At 48.0% G+C, this 18,905-nt stretch overlaps 1 protein-coding gene across 7 annotated transcripts in view; it reads right to left on the bottom strand.

The window, feature by feature from the left end:
* TLN1 (talin 1) overlaps positions 1-18,118 on the bottom strand; it is a 40,313-nt gene extending 22,195 nt beyond the window's left edge. For 4 of the 7 annotated variants that reach the window (XM_043965360.1, XM_043965394.1, XM_043965401.1 and 1 more), the window contains exons 1-15: positions 17,993-18,118; positions 8,980-9,139; positions 8,558-8,655; positions 8,149-8,278; positions 7,907-8,059; positions 7,655-7,797; positions 7,388-7,515; positions 3,449-3,509; positions 2,704-2,808; positions 2,311-2,466; positions 1,517-1,618; positions 1,260-1,336; positions 499-679; positions 289-402; positions 78-186 (exon numbers count right to left, since the gene is read on the bottom strand). In XM_043965360.1, the coding sequence (XP_043821295.1) occupies positions 78-186; positions 289-402; positions 499-679; positions 1,260-1,336; positions 1,517-1,618; positions 2,311-2,466; positions 2,704-2,808; positions 3,449-3,509; positions 7,388-7,515; positions 7,655-7,797; positions 7,907-8,059; positions 8,149-8,278; positions 8,558-8,655; positions 8,980-9,109 (1,687 nt within the window). In that variant the 5' untranslated portion in view covers positions 9,110-9,139; positions 17,993-18,118. Of the gene's footprint in view, positions 1-77; positions 187-288; positions 403-498; positions 680-1,259; positions 1,337-1,516; positions 1,619-2,310; positions 2,467-2,703; positions 2,809-3,448; positions 3,510-7,387; positions 7,516-7,654; positions 7,798-7,906; positions 8,060-8,148; positions 8,279-8,557; positions 8,656-8,979; positions 9,143-17,951 lie in introns of all 7 variants that reach the window. The other 3 variants (XM_043965368.1, XM_043965388.1, XM_043965379.1) reach the window with 3 other exon arrangements.
* Between the last annotated feature and the right edge of the window lie 787 nt (positions 18,119-18,905).

Genomic DNA, 18,905 nt, shown 5'->3' with positions numbered 1-18,905 from the left:
AAAATTTTCCCTTCTTTGTACCCAGCTCCACTCCATCACCCAACCAAGCAGAGACTAAAAGTCCTTGACCATCGCACCTGCGGTCAGGTTCACTACAGAGGCAGTGCCAGCTGTGATGGCATCCACTTGAGAGTGGATCTCGTGTTTTGACTCATCCATCTTGTTCTTACGCCAGGCCTTGGATGCCTGAACAAGAGAAGGGAGAAAGAACCATCTCTGGCGCCAAGCTCCACTGGTGGGATTCTAGTGTGCCCACCCTCCTGTCCCGAAGCCCTTCGCCAGACTCACAGCATCCTGGCCAAGTGGGGGCAAAGTCTCAAAGTCGTCCAGGGTGGCTTGGGCAGCCTGCACAGCCTGCATGCTGGAGTTGATGGTACCAGTGAGTGCCTGTTGGGCTGAGGTCTAAGAAATAAGACAAAGGTTGAAAGAGATATGGAAGAAAAGCAAGGGAGGCAAGGAGGTGATGGGGAGAAAGGTCTGGAGACATGGCACTCTTACCAAGGGTGGCATATGCCCACGGTGCATTTGGCCACTTGTGATCTGCTGCTGAGCAGGTGGCATGCTGCCCACCTGGAAATTCTCAGGACCAGAAGCTCCGGAGCGCATGATAGCAGGCAGGGCCACGGAGCCATGCTCCACCTTTCCTATCCGGTTATATTGCTGTTGTAGGACTGTGGACCTGAAAAGTTGGTGAAAGAAGAGATAATATACTTTTTTTGGGGGGGGGGGGCAGGGCAATAAGGGTTAAGTGACTTGCCCAGGGTCACACAGCTAGTAAGTGTTAAGTGTTTGAGGCTGGCTGGATTTGAACTCAGGTCCTCCTCAATTCAGGGCTGGTGCTTTATCCACTGAGCTACCTAGCTGCCCCAAGATAATACACTTTTGACTGACACATCACATTCCAGTTTAACTAGGCAGGAGGAGGGACCTAAGAGACTCAGAAAATATTCCTCATCCTGCCAACAATTACACTGCTATTTTACAACTTGTCAGTGGAGCTGGGACTTGAGGGCTACAAGGTTCTGTCTCTCACTCTTGGTTACACTATCCCTGAAAAGGATAGAAAGGAGACAATCTCGGGTAAGATAGACAACCTTAACTGACAAGTCTTACTACAGCCGGAACCTATGCTGTAGAGGACATCCATACATCAGGAAGGTTTTGGCTTAGATCACTTCCAAGGACCCAACACTCTATGACCAACCTCCTACAGCTGTTGTCGTCACCCCCCCCCCCCCCAAGTCTCCCCCACTGCATACTTCTTGGGAGACACCGAGTCCTCCAGCATGGTAGATTCTTCATCTCCTTCTAGGCCAAAGTGATCCTTGCTCTTCTTCTGTAGGGAGAAAGCAGCCCCAGGGAAGAGATAGGTCAGGTAAAGAAAGGGAAGGGGAAGGGAAGCAGGGGTCTTCTCTTCTAGCCCCTACAAGCCCGGTTCCCCAAGATCTTGGGCTTCTTGCCTCCTAGAAGAAGGTGGAAGATTCAGGTTCACGGAAGAAGGGGATGAGGTCCTCACCTTTTTAAGGATAATGTCAATATAACCAGCAATGAGCTGAGCAATCTGCTCTCCTTCTGTTGTCTGTACTGAGTAGTAGCCATCCTGGTAATCTCCAAAGTCCTGGGGGCAGAATGTGGGTGTTCAAGAGAGGCCCTAGGTATATACAAAGTAGGAGAAGACAGGGTGGGGGGGGTCCTCCAATTCTCAAACTTAGCTGGGATGTGCGCACCTCTAGTGCTGGGAATACTCACTGCCTCATTCCCTTGAACTCACACGCATCCACTGTGGGGAACGCTGTCTTTTAATCTGTCTTTCCTTTTGCTGAAGTGGCAAAGCCTGAACTCATCCAACCCATGATCCCGAACGTTCTTCTTTCCTTTTTTTTTTTTTTTAAAGTGAGGCAATTGGGGTTAAGTGACTTGCCCAGGGTCACACAGCTAGTAAGTGTTAAGTGTCTGAGGCCGGATTTTAACTCAGGTACTCCTGAATCCAGGGCCGGTGCTTTATCCACTGCGCCACCTACCTGCCCCTTCTTTCCTTTTTGTGATTGTGCTTTAGGGGCCCAATCTACCCTAGATAGGGACTGGCCCGATGTGGCCATCTTCGTTTTGTTTTGCTTTTGCTTGGCAATGAGGGTTAAGTGACTTGCCCAGGGTCACACAGCTAGTAAGTGTCAGAGGCCAGATGCTTTATCCACTTCGACACTTCGCTGCCCCCAATGTGGTCATCTTGTTGGCACTCTCCCCATTCCCAATCACCCCGGGGCTCTCTTCTCTGGGTCCCCACAACTCTACTCTCCAATGGCCCCTCACCAGGGTGAAGCTCTTTGGAGAGGCAGCCCAGCGCTTGATATTGGTAAGATTCCACTCCTGGATCACCTCCTTGGTCTTCTCATCCACTCGCATCACACATTCTTTGGTGATACCCAGTAATCGAGGAACCAGCTTGTTCTTACCCTTCATTTTCTCCTGTCGAGGGTCAGAAGGGCAGGTGAGAGGTCAGATGTAGAGCCATGAAGAAATTCTGAGGTGGAGGCAGAGTGGCAAGGGAGAGGACAGAGCAAAGGTGGGGTGGAGTAAAAGGGAGAGGCTCAGTGTGGAGAGCAGGTCTTTTTTGGGTTAGAGCTGAAAGGGAGGCAAGTAAATGATTAGGAGTTTCCAGAGGATAAGGAAGGTAAGCAAGGAAAGAAAATGTTCAGAACTGACCTTGACCAGGAAGAAGGAAACACCATATGTCTTGAGGGAGCGGGCAAGCTTCACGTAACGCACCTTCGCTTCAATCTCACTCATCTGCCCGCAATTCTTGTGGGCCTAGGGGTATGGGGAAATGAGGGGTGATGGCATAGGGGAGAGTTGGAAGGTTTGCAGGGAAGAATGAAATAGATGAGGGGAGGATGTTTCAGGGACACGGGGAGGGATTGATGGACCAGGGAGGGCCAGGAGGGGGAGGATTAGAGGGAATGAAGACAATGGGATGAAGACAGGGAGTGAGAGGGTTCTAATGGACACAGAGATTGATGGACCAGAAGGGAATGGCCAGGGAACCTAGGTGTTATGTGGTGATGGATAGAGTATGTGTGGGGGTGTGGTTAGGGAGTGAGGGAAAGGGTTATGCAGGGACAAGAGGTAAGAGGGAAACAGTAAACCTGAAGGGACAGAAAGAAGGCCTAAATGGATAGTCTCATGAGGTATTAATTATACCACTACCTTCCATAGGTACTGAACTTTATACTCTTCAAAGTGCTTTCACTTACATTATCTCTTTTGATCTTCCAACAACCTCATGTAGGGCAAGTACTATTAACCTCATTTTATAGATGGGAAATTGAGACAGACAAGTTAAGTACCTAAGATCCCATGGTGGAGTCTAGGTCTGCTGCCTCCTAAAACAATGGGGCCCAGAGGTGAGTTCAGCAGACTAGGCCCCTCCTCATAGCCCTCCCCCCCTTACCTGGAATATCTTGCGCTCTCCTTTCTGCTTCACATATTCCTTGGGCAAGAAATCTTTAAGGCTACAATAGAAAAGGTGCGGTAGGTGGGTTAGAAAGCAGGGCAAGGAGGGGAAAGACTAAAAGGGGATAAGCCTTTGGACTGGGATCTATCTGTGCATGTGAGGAAAACACTTTAAGACAGCCTCTCTGTGAGGCAACAAGACAGATGGAGCTTGGGGTTCCTCTGAAATATAGCTAAATACAAGTCAGTCAGTTAGTAGACGTTCATTAAGCACCTACTATGGGCCAGGCAGGGTACACCAAGCACTAGAGATACAGTCCTGGCTCCTCAAGGAGCTTACAGTCTTGGGGGGGGACACAAAAAGCAAACAATACGTACAAAGAAGCAATATTTAGGATAAATAGGAAATAATCGAAAGAGGGAAGGCACTAGAATCAAGAGGGGTTGGGAAAGGCTTCCTGTAGAAGATGGGGATCTTAGTTGGGACTTGAAAGCAGGAAGAACAAAGGAGGGAGAGCATTTGAGGTATAGAGGGATAGCCAGCAAGAATGCCTGGAGCTGAGAGACGGAGTCTTGTCTGTACAGCCAGGAGGCCAGTGTCACTGGATTAAAGCACGTGTGTTGGAAAGTAAGGTGTATGAAGACTGGACAAGGTTATGAAGGACAGAACGGGATTTTGTATTCGATCCTAAGGGCAATAGGGAGCCAATGGAATTTGAGTGGGAGCGTGGGGGAATGGTGACAAGGTTGGACCTGTGCTTTAGGAAAATCACTTTGGTGTCTAAATTTAAGACTCAAACTCTGTGCAGCCCTCCTCTCCAACACGGGCCCATTGTTACTGTTAGCAACTATGGGCACCTGAATACCAATGTGTGGGGGGAGAGAAAAGGGAACCCAAGATGGAGCCTTCCTTAGCAAGGGGAAGGGGACCCAAGAATAATTGGCCTCCAATAATAAGACCTGCTCTGGTTCAAGAATAAAAGAAGTATATGGTGGTTGAATAAGACTCAAGAGTACAGAAGAAGAAAGTTAGTGAGTACAGTGGAGCTCAGAGAGGTCTAGCACTACAGTCCCACACTGAAGTCTCATAATAAAGTGGAGATGAATGAAATTCCTGGAAGTCTATGTCAGCAGAAAGAAAACCTTGGTGGGTCCTGGGAAGGTGGAAATACTTCAAGTTAGGAGCCCTGCAGAGAACTGTGTGGTTATCTGGGTTCTAAGGACAAGCCTAGCTAGGCTGTAGAAAGCCTCATTGCCAGAGTTGGACACCCAGGGATGAATATATTTTAGCCACGTAAACTCATTAATACCTTCTACTTAGGTGTAAAATGGGTTATACTCTACATAGATAGAGGAAACATCACAACGATTAAATCAGAAATCTTTCAAGTATTGTAGCATTAGAGCAGTTATGTTATGAATAACTTGTATTATGAAACTATGTCTGGGCTTGTTATTTTTTCCCCTCATCTGTTTCTAACTGGACTCTCCCAGGAGCATGATACTCCTTTCATTTTTTCCTAATTGATTCTCTATTTCCCCTCTTCACAGTGGTTATTCCAAGACTTCTCTTCTCTCTTTAAGCTCCTCATTAAATCCCTCCCCTCACCCTCTCAGGTGACTGTTGCTTCCTCTACTTTACCAAAAAAAAAAATCTAAGGCCATTCACCTTTCTTATCTTGCAAGTCCTTAATATAATCTATTTCTTTCTATATTCCAGTCTCTGATGAAACAACTGACATAGCCTTGATCCTGTCTTTTCCAGTAGGTTGCACCCACAGCCATACCTTTTCTCTGATCTTCAATTTGTTCCTAACTACTTGCTTCCTCCAAGCTGCCTATAAAAACAACTTAGATCTTCACCCCTCTTAAAAAGTCTTCACTAGGTCCTGTGTGTTCCGCAAGTTATTGTCCTATATATTTTCCTCCTTTTCTTAGCCACACTCTTTGAAGAAGCTGTCCACAGTTGTTGCCTCCACTTCTTTTCTTGCAATCTATTCTAAATCCTCTGCAATCTGGCTTCTGACCTTATTTCTCACCTGAAATTCTTCTCTCTAAAGTTACCAGTTACATCTTAATTGCCAAACATGATGGTCTTTTCTCAATTCTCATCCTCTTTGACCTCTCTGCAGTGCCCGACACTGCAGACTCCCCTTCTCTCTATTTTTTTTTTTAGTGAGGCAATTGGGGTTAAGTGACTTGCCCAGGGTCACACAGCTAGTGTCAAGGGTCTGAGGCCGGATTTGAACTCAGGTACTCCTGACTCCAGGGCCGGTGCTCTATCCACTGCGCCACCTAGCTGCCCCATAATAGATGGGGGGGGTTTGTTTGTTTGGTTTTTTTAGACTCCAGGGCCGGTGCTCTATCCACTGCGCCACCTAGCTGCCCCTGCGCCACCTAGCTGCCCCCCCTTCTCTCTAAATCCTATTTAGTCTCTAGGTTTTCATGTGTGCCCATGCCTCAGTTTCCTTTGCTGAATCACCATCCACGTTATAATCCCTAGCTGTGGATGTATGCCAAGCCTCTGTCCCACAGCTTTGCTGATTCTCTCAGCTCCCATGGGGTGAGCTGTCTCTAGACAGATGACACTCAGATCTTGAGCACCAGTGCTACACCACCAAATGCCTATCAGACATTTTAAACTACATATCTTATATTATCTTAAACTCAACATTTTCCCCAAACTCACTTCCCTTCTGAACTTACCTTTTCTATTGAAGGTACTCTCATCCTACCAGGCATCAGGGTTACAAACCTTGATGCCACACTCTCCCCACACCCCACATATTCGATTAGCTGCCACACACTGTCATCTGTCTAATGTTTCTCCTACTAACTCCCTTCTCTTCACTTTCGTTATTGCCACCCAGGATTATAACCTTAGCATCTGTTGCTAATCACATCCTAATTGTATGTCCCTTGTCAAATCTTTCCGCATTGCAATCCATCTTCCCTACAGTCTAAGTGATTTTCCTAAAGCACAAGTCTGACCATGTCACCCTCTAATTCAGTAAACTCTCTTGGGTCCATAATACCTTTCTTTAGGATGAAACAATGTCTCCGTTTTGTATTTCAAGATCTTCACAGCCTAGCCTTCGCCTACTTTTCCAGACTTATTACATACTGGTTCTGTCCTCTTCTCTTATGGTTCAGCTAAACAGCCTTTGTACGGAGCCTCATCTACCACTCCCCAACATACTTGGCGGTCCATTATGTCTAGAATTTATACCCTCCTTACTGCTGCCTCTTGGAATCTGATTTCTTTCAAGACTCGATTCAGGTGCCATCTTTTGCAGAAGAACTTTCCTTGTGCCTCTGGATGTTATTGTCTCTCCCCAACCCCCTTACCTTGTATTGGTTTTGCATTTACTACTACATGTGCATATTGTCTCTCTTGTTTGAATGTGAGTTTATTTAGGGTAGGGACTATTTGTCTTTTTATCCCTAGTGCCTAAGTGCCTAGCATATAAGAGGCACTGAATCAATGCTTGTTGATTGACCGATTCCTTATAGTTACTGTAGTTATAGTAACCTTGAGAGGGTTATAGATAAAGAAAAGGCTGGGAGGTTATGTTTCTGTTCTTTAGAGATCCCTGAAAGAAACTGTATTTGGAAGCCAATGGTGGTAGCAGCTAAGAAGGAAGCAAGAAGACCAATCCCTAGGCCCAAGGGATAAAAGAAAGGGTCTGAAAGGGAGGCCAAACTATGATTAAGAATCATTTATGGGGCAGCTAAGGTAGTGGTGGATAGAGCATCGGGCCCTGGATTCAGGAGGATGTGAGTTCAAATTTGGCCTCAGACACTTGACACTTACTAGCTGTGTGACCCTGGGTAAGTCACTTAACCCTCACTGCCCCCTCCCCCCCAAAAAGAATCATTTGTGGTGGGATGGGAAGGGGGATGCCTAACATGGGAGTAGGGAGAATAGGACACTTACTCTAGGAAGCCAGGCTTGTGCTTCTGCTCGTTGTGAGGTCCAAATTGAATCTGGCACTGGAAGCCCGCAAACTCACAGGCCTTGTCAAAGGAGACAGGATGGGACCCATTCAAGATGTCATCTCGTGCCTGAAGAATACAACAGGGCATTCAGGTTGGGCCTTGAGAAGAATATGTTCATGCCACGACTCCTAGCCTAGAGGGCATTAATGTGCCTCCCTGTCTCCCTGCTGTCCCTTCCCTACCAGCTGGGCCCCCATGTCCACACCTGCACATAGAGCAGATTCAGCTGCACAGGGTCCCGGGAGTCCACATTTTGGTCCGAGTAGAAAAATTTTCTTCGAAGGAGCAACGTTTCATGTTCTTCTACACCTTGTTCCCTCAGTGTCCGCCCATGGTCCAGCCAGTTCACTGAAGCAAAAAGATACTCCCTTTTCAGTAGTGAGACTATGATCACCACCAGAGCCCTCAATACCAGGGAGTCTCCTCCCTCCAAACTGCCCCTCCCCTACTGGCTCACACTCATCATCCGTGTGGAGCTTCTGCTTCAGCTTCTCCATCTTCTTCTCATCCCGCAACAGTGTCTTGTCTTTCCGCAGCGTCCCCGTCACCTCCTCTTTTTTCTCTTCTAGGAGCTCCCGAACCAGGGAGTATTCCTCGTGGTTGGTGATACCTAGGCAGGGACACATTTGGAGGGGTGACGGGGTGGCAGGTGCCTGGCTGCCCTAAGTCAGCTTCTTTCCCTTCCACCCACCCTCTTACCAATACGGGCACAGATAGTCATGAGCATGTCGGTGACTGTCTTGGAGTCATCCACCATGATGGTCTTTACGGCGCCATCCAGCATTCTGATTTTCAGGGGCCGCTGCTTCTTTCTATACTCCATGGTGTCCTAGGTAGGGCCAGAGAGGAAGGCAGACTCTTAGGTTGGTGAATGGGGTGTTTGGGGGGGGAGCAAGGAGACAACTTTTTGGTTGTTTGTGAAAGTCAGTTTGTACAAAGGGGACTGAAGAGGCAATAAGTGATCACAGACTGAAACAGAGTGGGGTTTCAAAGACAGTTGTGCTCTGCACATAAGGAAGTGGTCGAAGCCCGGCTCTGGTCGGGTTTGTAGTGGTCAGAAGGGGAACTAGAAACAGACTTGTAGGGTTTGGAGGTCAGAAATACTCACTCCATTTCGAAGCATGTAGTAATCCAAGGCCTTTCCAGCCTCTAGCCAGATACCTTTTTTGGGGTCATCATCCGATAGAAACAGTCCAAAGTCATTGGCTGGAAGAGAGTATTTGTCAATCCAAGCCAGACTCACCTAGAATTCTCCACCCTTCATCCCTATGCCCAAGCTGCTCCCACAACACATAAGGTTCCATGGTGTACTGCAGACTCCTATTGTGGTAGGCTGTGGCTCGTTCCCTACTAGACCAGCAATAGAACAACAGCATAGTCAGGGGAAGGAGGGCCCGAACCCTTCCTGCTTATAGGGGAGTTAACTGGAAAGGGTCTATGTGGGTATTATTAAGCAGGAAGCCGTGTAAAGTTGTCCCAGAATTTAGCCCACTGTCCCCGCTTTCCCCCACGAAATGCCTAGAGACTCACGAGGGCCAGCCAGGGCTTCTGGGATACGCTCTCTGATGATTCGGCAAGCGTCATACACCATGGTAGAGGGCTCAAACTGCATCGTCTTCACGACATTCCCAATGCTGATTTTCAGCGACAGTGCAACCATTTTGGCGGCTTCTCTTCTTTCTGGCTACGCCTGCTGGGTGGTAATGGGATATCAGCTCCATGGGTGAGGAACTGGGGGGGTCTCTCAGAACAGAGATAGTGGAAGGAAAGGTGACAAGGCAAGGTAGGGAAGCTGTTTTCTCCAAGAAGACAAAAAAGCACAAATAACCCAAACTCTAAAGAAGAATACTTTGAAATCAGCTGTTCCTAGCTCTAAAATACCCCAGAAAGAGAAACCAGACTGGAATCTGTTGCTCAGTGTTTTGACGGGTTAGCCCCAACATCAAGCATCTTTGGGGGCTTTTCAGCTATTCTCCCCATTTCCAACCCCCTCATCTCTCTCTTCTCTCTTCAGCTTTTGTTTTCCATCCCCTGTCTTTTGTTTCTCTTTCCCCTTTAGTATTTTTCCTTCTTTCCTCCCTTCCATGGGTTAAGCCATTATCTCTCTTAGCCAGTTCCAGGGAGCTGTGGAAGAATGTGAAAGTCAAGAAACTGTCTAGTTCAGTCCAATGGCTTCAGAGATTTATGTTTAACCCACTCAAGACAGATGACTACACGCCCTGAGCCTACCTGTCACCTGTCTCTGATACCCTCCCCTCATGTTTCTCCACTCAGCTCACTGTCAGCACTTCTATCCCCTCCCAAACTCTTGATTCAATCTTCTCATGATTTTCTTTTCTTAAAGATTTCAAGGTAGGGGCAGCTAGGTGGTACAGTGGATAAAGCACTGGCCCTGGATTCAGGAGGACCTGAGTTCAAAATCCGGCCTCAGACACTTGATACTTACTAGCTATGTGACCCTGGGCAAGTCAACCCCAATTGCCTCAAAGAAAGAAAGAAAGAAAGAAAGAGAGAGAGAGAGAAAGAAAGAGAGAGAGAGAGAAAGAAAGCGAGAGAGAGAGAAAGCGAGAAAGAGAGAGAGAGAGAGAGAAAGAGAGAGAGAAAGAGAGAGAGAGAGAGAGAGAGAAAGAGAGAGAGAGAGAAAGAGGGAGAGAGAGAGAGAGGGAGAGAGGGAGAGAGGGAGAGAGGGAGAGAGGGAGAGAGGGAGAGAGGGAGAGAGGGAGAGAGGGAGAGAGGGAGAGAGGGAGAGAGGGAGAGAGGGAGAGAGGGAGAGAGGGAGAGAGGGAGAGAGGGAGAGAGGGAGAGAGGGAGAGAGGGAGAGAGGGAGAGAGGGAGAGAGGGAGAGAGGGAGAGAGGGAGAGAGGGAGAGAGGGAGAGAGGGAGAGAGGGAGAGAGGGAGAGAGGGAGAGAGGGAGAGAGGGAGAGAGGGAGAGAGGGAGAGAGGGAGAGAGGGAGAGAGGGAGAGAGGGAGAGAGGGAGAGAGGGAGAGAGGGAGAGAGGGAGAGAGGGAGAAAGGGAGAAAGAGAGAGAGAGAGAAAGAGAGAAAGAGAGAAAGAGAGAAAGAGAGAAAGAGAGAAAGAGAGAAAGAGAGAAAGAGAGAAAGAGAGAAAGAGAGAAAGAGAGAAAGAGAAAAGAGATTTCAAGGTGAGCAGCTCTACAGCTTCTTGGGGAACCAAAAGTGATGTTTGGTCTTTCTGATGTTTAAGTTCTTTCCTATGGTTCACTTTGAAGCCACCTGCTGTTATACTCTGAACCTTTGTCCTCTACTTAATTTGATTCCTCCAAACTTGCCTTGAGGACTGATTTTTTTCCCATTCCTTTCCTCTGCATTCCCTCTTTCTTGACTCCCCCCCCCCCCATCTTCTAACAGTTCAGACCCAAGCAGATCAGGGGAAGCAAGTGGTAGGTAGCACAAGGCTCTTTTTCATATAGAAGAATCTTCCTGGCAGCCAATGACATCACCAAGTTCTCTGCAGCGATTGGTTATCTCACAGCTAAAGGAGGTGTATGACTGCAGGCTTAAGTAAAAATATCAATTTCCTACTGCCATGACCTCTCCCCAAGGTAAAACGGTTTGTAGGGAGGTAGCTGGGCAAGAAACTGGAGGATGATGATAGGAGGATTTGGGGGAAGGGAGTTAGGAAGTGATGGAGTGCTGGTAGTGATCTGGGAGAGGGAATCATAGAGGAGATGGCAGCAGGGCAATTTTGGGACATATAATCCTGAGGGAAAGGGGAGAATTCTGGAGGGACAACAAATGAAGGGGAAGAACTGAACTTTGGGCTATTGTAGGAAACAGACTGGACCAGTGGTTCCTGAAGTATAAATAGGCCAGAGGTCCCTGAGGAGAGAGCCTTAGCCCTGAATGGTGGCCCTCCCTACCTTCCCAGCAAGTTCTCTTCATCCTGCTTACAATTCCCTTTTTCCTCCCACCTTCATCATTGGGATAAAATTCCCTGAATTTAGACCAACCTGGTTGGTGGTGGGGATACTGACCACACTGGAACAATTCAGAGAAGCAGGCAGCTGGCAAAATTCAGAGCAGGAATGGGAAGAATTCCTCATCCTGGCCTGAAAATGTGAACCCTCATCCCCCAATTTCCTCCGGACACACAGACTCCCCCTCATTTGGGCAGGAAACCACTGAAACCTCTGGTGAGACCCCGATAAGAGAACTGAGTCATGCTCCCCTCTTTCCCTATTGAATATGATAAAAGAAAGCCTGGGAAGAACACTGACTAGAGTCAGAGGGCTTGAGTTCCAATCCCACCCTTGACAATTACTATCCATGTGTCCTCGAACAAGTCATTTAACCTCTTTGGGTAGCCTCAGTTTCCTCATATGCAAAATGAGAAGGTTGGACTAGACAGCTTCTGAGGTCCCTTTTAGCTCTTTATCTATGATGGGAAGAGGGAAAGGGAATGCAACTCTGAGGAGAGGGTCCCTTAAAAAATATTATGCCCAGAGAGCTACTTCCCATAACCCTTCCCCATCTAGCACCACCCCTTTCTCTCCTCTCCCCCCTCCAGGGAATCCCCCTCCCTCAAGACATTCCAGAGTCACATTCCAGAGGAGTTGGGCAATGGGGGTGGGGGAAGGGGAGGTGTCACAACCCAGCAAGGAATGGAATGTGTGTGCTTGAGGGGAGGTGGGGGGGAAGTGGGGTACACAATGTACAGGCAGAGGAGTGGAAGACAGGGAGAAAGGGTAAAAGGGAGATAAAAACAGAGATAGAGAGAAAGAGAGAGAGACTGAGGGAAAGAGAGGGGAGATCATGTGTATATGTGAAAGACAATGATTTGGGAGACCGAGAAAGGCAGAGATAGATGAAGACTAAGTCAGAAAGTGTAGACAAGGACTGAAGGAGTTATACTTAGTGTCTGTTACCAAATTTGGCCTCTGAGTCTTAACCACAGGGAGGAGGGGGAGCCCTGTGGGTTAGATGCTGACACATCCGGCCTCAGGCTGTGGGAGGCTCATTTAGGACTGGACTGGGCAACTGGAGAGGGACTAGGCCAAATCAATCTAGCTTCCCTCCACACTTCTTCCACTCCATTTATACATGCCCTGACCTTATCCCACGTGTATATGATACCCTTCTATATAGAGCCCCTTTTCCAGATACCTTATTTTCATTGAATATGTAGTCCTTTATCCAGACACCTTCTCATATTCCCCCTACCTGATTTCTCAGCACAGCTCCTGCCCCCATTCAAGCAAGTATCTACTGAACGTAGAAGGTATTGTGTTAACAACTGCTGGATATACAAAGGTGAATAAGGTAGAGTCCTTGACCTCAAGGAGCTTAAACTCTAGTAGGGGAGGCGAGATAAGTCCATAATTTTTTGGGGGGTGGGGTGGGGCAATGAGGGTTAAGTGACTTGCCCAGGGTCATACAGCTAGTAAGTGCTGTGTGTCTGAGGCTGGATTTGAACTCAGGTCCTCCTGAATCCAGGGCTGGTGCTTTATCCACTGCCACCTAGCTGCCTCCATAAATAATTCTAATACAAGGAAGGATATAATACTTGATACAAGAGTAAGTTCTGGGTAGGTTTGGAGAAGGGGGAAAATCTTATCTGGTTGGGGACAGCCAGAGAAAATGTTATGGAGAAGACATTTAAAGTGAATAGGATTTTATTTTATTTTTAATTTATGGAATAAAGCAAACATTTCCATATATAATAAAAAAGATGCCTGAACATTAAACTGCAAATCTATTTTGTACAACTTGTTTATTCCTTTCAATAGGGGTACATATAAGGTAGAGACTGGGAGGAGCAAAGGCTAGAATTTAAAATACCTATAGAAGAATAGTGGGAGATTAACGATACTAGGGAAACGTATAGAGAGAAGTGACTACATATGAGGATGGTTTAAGGATGTACACAGGGAGATTGGAAGGAAAAAGGAGGGCGAGATGGCTGATGGACTTGAAGACCAAATTTGCTAACGGTGAACCAATTAGGGTTTTTTAAGTAGGGGAAGCCTGCTCTGAGGAAGGTGTGCAGGATGGATTAGAACAAAGGAGATGCTGGAGGCAGGGAAACCAGATGGGAGACTGCTCTGACCTAGGATAATGGTAGTTGGAATGGGAAAGAAAGGACCAATGAGAAATACCATATGGAGGTAGCATCAAGAGGATTTGATGGGTGAGGGGGAAGGGTCAATGATAACCCAAAGTTTTTGAGTGCAAGCGACTACAAAAATAGTGCTACCCTTTAGAGGATTCAGCAAAGTTGAGGGGCGAGAAGCTGATTTGATAGGAAAGATGAGTTCAGCTTTGAATCCATGGGATTTGAGGTACCCATGGGGCACCTGGGTAGATACACCCAACAGACAGTTGGGCGAAGAGAACTGCATCTTGAGTGAGAGGTTAAAGCTTCTCTCCTTGTGTGTTTAGAACACACAAACCTCCTCCTTCTCCATAGAAATACTTTGTCTTCCCTTCCCCTCTCTTTTCCTCACAGACTTGAGGACCCAAGAGACCTTGGACTACCCAGCTTGCTCTCTCAAGGGTTATAAAAGAGCAAACCTGGGTATGGTCAGTGGCTAGAGGTCGGGGTGAGACTGGAGAGTATAGTAAAAGTGGCTGGATTGGCCTTGGAGTTAGATCCAAGCATAGTCAGTGGGTAGCTTGCCAAGAGTAGAAATGATATCAGAGTATATATAGTCAATTCCTTGGCCAAGCAAGGGGTGAGATCAGGGTGGGGTCAGTGGCTGGGCCAAGCTGAGGGCAAGACCTGGGTGTGGTCAGTGACCAGGCTGGGGATATGATCAGCAGAGACCAGCTTCCTTCTCAGGCCTCATTTCCCCTTTTCTTGTTGGGGAGGGAGAAGGAAGATCTGTGACTGGACCACGGAACTGGAAGAAGCTCAGAATTGGGGAGATGCCAAACTGAAAGAGTAGAGGAGCTCAGAGCATGTCCAGGGTTGAGGGACATAGCAGATGGTAAGGGACACAGCAGATGGTAAGGGACTCAAGGGGAAGTTAAATTGGTGGGAATTTTTGTTTAAAAAAAACCCAAAAAACAAATACACACACAAGAGGGAGTGGGGGTCAAGGAGGATGTGAAAAGCAGGAAGTCATAATCTCCCACCCTCTTGCCTAGTCAGGCCCAAGAGAGGGGGATGGGAACTAAGTGACTAAGGAATGAGGGAAAAATGGGGTTGAGTTTTCTGGGCACAAAGCCATTCTCCTTAAATCTACCTCATTTTTATTAGTTTTGGGCTGACCAACCCACTCCCCACCCCATAGACAAATTGGTAATACTTTTCCAAAAAAAAAGAAGGCAATGCGTCCTTGCCCTTTCCGTGCTCATTCTACACTCACCACCTGGGAGGCACTGAAACCAATGGAGAGACGACTCTGGGTATGGAATGGCCTGTGCTAGAATCTGAAACTTTGTTGGTGTGGACATTGAGCTAGAAACTAGCAGTGAGAATGGAACTTGGGGCTCCAAGGCCAGGATTCTGGTTTGGAGCAATAGTCCTCCATTCAAAGGGGCTTGAGATGTTCTGATAACTACAAAGGAAATGGAGAAATGGTCTAAATTAGGGGGACTATACTCAGCTCATGATTGAGGCACTACTGTAGGCCTTAAATCTTAAACCCAATCAACCCATACTGACCAATCCCTCATAATGACCCTGATCCCAACCTTATATAAATTCTAAGCCTGGGTTCCAAATTTAATCCTGAAAATTCAATACTGATCCTGATCTAATCACTGACCCACTCCTACCCTGACACTTAATCCTAAAACTGACCTCTGACACTTAATTCTACCCTAGTCCAAGTAGCTAACCCTCTTGGGTTAAGTGACTTGCCCAGGGTCACACAGCTAGTAAGTGTCAAGTGTCTGAGGCCACATTTTAACTCAGGTCCTCCTGAATCCCAGGGTTGGTACTTTATCTACTGCGCTATTTAGCCGCCCCCAATAGCTAACCCTCTTTCTGATTCCTAGCCATTTAAATCTAATGCTGGGGCAGCTAGGTGGCACAGTGGATAGAGCACTGGCCCTGGAGTCAGGAGTACCTGGGTTCAAATCTGGCCTCAGACACTTAACACTTACTAGCTGTGTGACCCTGGGCAAGTCACTTAACCCCAATTGCCTCACTAAAAAAAAAAAAATCTAATGCTAACCTATGACTAAACCATTCAACCCAATTTCTGAATTCTAATGCTGACTCTGGGGGGAAAAAAATAATAATCACTGACCTTCAACTCTTATCTCCTGAACATTAATAACTTCAAACACTGACCCTAACTGGAAAGTTGTTATGTAGTAAATATCATTCCTGATGGCCTACCAATGATTCCTGAACCAATCACCGACTACTAACACTGATCCTTAACCCTTACCCCATCCTTGCATCCTAACACCAATCCCAATCTTTGGATGTCTGACCAAATATAAACTACTCTATTTGGTATTTAAAGTTTTTACCTTTTAAGTCTTTAGACTTGACTCTCCTCTGTAAATTCTACCACCCAGCTACTCTGGCCTCTTTGCTGTTCTTTTAACACAACACCTTGTTTCTTGTTTCTATGCCTTTTCGCTGGCTGTACCCCATGCCTGGAATGCTCTGTCTGCTTACCTCCAACTCTTAAGTTTCCCTGGTTTTCTTTAAAAGTCAGCTGAACTCCCACTTTCTGGGGGAGGTTTTTCCAGCTTCCCCTGAATCCTAGTGTTCTTCCTTCTCAGATGTCCTTCCACTGACTCTACATATCTTCTTTATGTACTTGTTTACATGTAATCTCCTTCAAATGAAAGCTCCGTGAGGACAGGAACTAGATGTTCTTTTTGCTTTTCTTTGCATTCTTATTGCTTAGCACAGTGCCTGGCACATAACAAGTGCTTAATGCTTTTTGACTGTTCGATGACTGATCTCTAACAAACACCAATGCTATTCCTAACTCTTGAAATCTAATCTGATTCTTGGAAGATAGACCCATCTTTAAGACTGACCCCAAATACAAATGCTATCTCTGACTTAATTTGATTCCTAACTAGCCCATTCCAATTCTAAACCTATGATTTTATAATCCCTAACACAGACCCACAGACTAATGCTGACTTCTTTTGGCTTTTGTGTGAGGCAATGAGGGTTAAGTGAATTGCCCAGGGTCACAAAGCTAGTATCAAGTGAGGCTGCATTTGAATTCAGGTCCTCCTGAATTCAGGGTCGGTGCTTTATCCACTGTGCCACCTAGCTGCCCCCTAATACTGACTCTTTATTCAACCTGTGAGACCATATTTTATCCTTAATATTAATCCATAACTTGCCCTCTGTATTCCAACACTGATCTAAAAACCAAAAATCCTGGGCATAAATCTTGCCTATCCATCATAATCCTAAATCTTAACCAGGTTTCCCTGATTTCCTTCATGTCTCTCACCTGTGAGAAGAAAGAAGCCTTTCCCTCTTAATGCAAAGTGCCTTTCCTGAGATTATTTTCCATCTACTGTGTGCATTATTTTATATGTACAGAGATATTTCCAAGCTGTCTCCCCTATTGAACTATGAGCTCCTTTTGGACAGGGACCTTGTTTTTGCCTTTCATTGTGTCCCCAGTGCTTCACACTGTCTGGCAAGCAGTAAGTGCTTGAATACTTGTTGACCAGTAGTCACAATAATAAATAATAGCCAGCATATGTGTATGTCTATAACAGCATTTTACAAATAACTCATTTTATTCTCCTAACAACTCTGGGAGGTAAGTGCTAACATCAATTTAGTTCCCATAAAGATAATTAGGGTTGGAATTCGCAGCCAGATTAACTAACTGTCCCTAAAACCTTTGGCACACCTGATCCTAAACCCCGAACTTTTACCCCACAAATGCCATACCCACACGCGCCATCCCCATCCCTGCCTACCTAACACCATTCCACCCTGACCTCACCTTCCTGCTGATCTGACCCTATAGCCAAGTACCACTCACCCCTGTCCACCCAATCCTAACTACATAGTCTAATGCCACCCATCATCTCTGACCCCCCCCAATATCATAGCCTAGTCCCACCCATCTTTGCCCTCTGACCTCACAGTCCTAGTCTCACTCATCCTTGCCCCCCAACTTCATAGCCCAGGCCACACATTCTTGCGTTCTTAACCCCTAACCAGCGGCCCCCGCACCCCCGCTCGCCCCCCAGCATCCTAAGTACCACAACCCCACCCAGCAAACAGCCGGGCAAGCAGGATGGACACACCCGGACACTGACCTCTCAGGCCAGGGAGGGAGCCAGCGGCAGCGCCCATGCACCCACCCCGACCCCCCTCGTTGCAGCCAGCTTCAGCCCCCGGCCCGGGGCAGCGCCCTCTGCCTGCCCCGTGCCTTTCCCCCTCATTCTCCCCTAACTCTCCTCCTTGTCCCGTCGGGGGCCTGGCCCCCTCCTCCGGATCCAGTCCCCTCCCCTCCCCCCGTCCGGCCCTGCCCCTTCCCGCCGCCGTCCCGTCCTTCCTGGTACCGCCCCGCGCTCTGCGCCGCCTCAGCCCTACCTGGACCTCCCGCTCGCCGGCCCGCCTTCCAGAACACTCACTCGTTTGCTCTCCGGGATCCCGGGTCCAGGGTCCGGCCTCGCCCTCCCGCCGACTGACGAACTCTCCGCTACTTCCGTCCCCCGAGCGCGTCCCCCCCACCCGTGGGCGGCACCCTGGGCCCGCCCCTCTACGGCCCTGGTTGCAGCAGGAAGCTGCTCTGGCCCCCGCTCTCTATGCCTGGAAGCCGGCCGGGAGAACCTAGCGACTTCCCCTGCGGCGGGAGGTAGCGCTGGGGCGCATGCGCGGGGCGCGGGGCGCGGGCCCGCGACTCCGTTACTGCGCTCAGCCTAGCGGACCCGAGGCGCTCGCAGCATTATCTCATTTTAAAGCCAGGCTCGGCTAGTGGGGGTGGGGGGCAGGCAGCCCCGCCCGAGGGAAAGAGGAAATTCACCAAACTTGCAGCTCTGCTGTTTCTGTAGCCTGTCCCCGGTGTTTTGGATTGACTTCCCAACCTGGGGAAGGTGCTCCGCCTTCCCCCTCCCACCCACGGGACCCGTGGAGAGGCCGGGACGCGGGGGCCGAGACACAAAAGCGGACCCACCTGAGGTTTTCCCGCCTGACCAAACCGCTCTCCCCACGCTCCTCCCGGAGCTACTGCGTTTATATAGCCCAGTTCTGTCTGCATCGCATGTGTCATGTGTGAGTCGTGTCTCCTCACCAGGCTCAGGAGTTCCCCCTTCCGCCCTCCTCTCGAGGGCAGGGCCCCTGCCTACAACAGAGGAGAGATTGTTCTATGACGCGTGGTTTAGGGTGGTCGCTCACTCCATTCGAGTGGACTCCTGAAAGTTGGAGACACGAACGGACACAGGGATACCAATAGAAAGTCACTCTGTGTGTGTGTGTATGAATTGAATACGTTGTCACATACATCATACGTAAATAACGTAAAGTAAAACAACACATCAATAGCAG

This window comes from Dromiciops gliroides, chromosome 1 (assembly GCF_019393635.1).
Source record: "Dromiciops gliroides isolate mDroGli1 chromosome 1, mDroGli1.pri, whole genome shotgun sequence".
Taxonomy (NCBI): Eukaryota; Metazoa; Chordata; class Mammalia; order Microbiotheria; family Microbiotheriidae; genus Dromiciops; species Dromiciops gliroides.
Note: the sequence above shows the minus strand (reverse complement) of the source record. Positions and strands in the feature narration are given on the sequence as shown.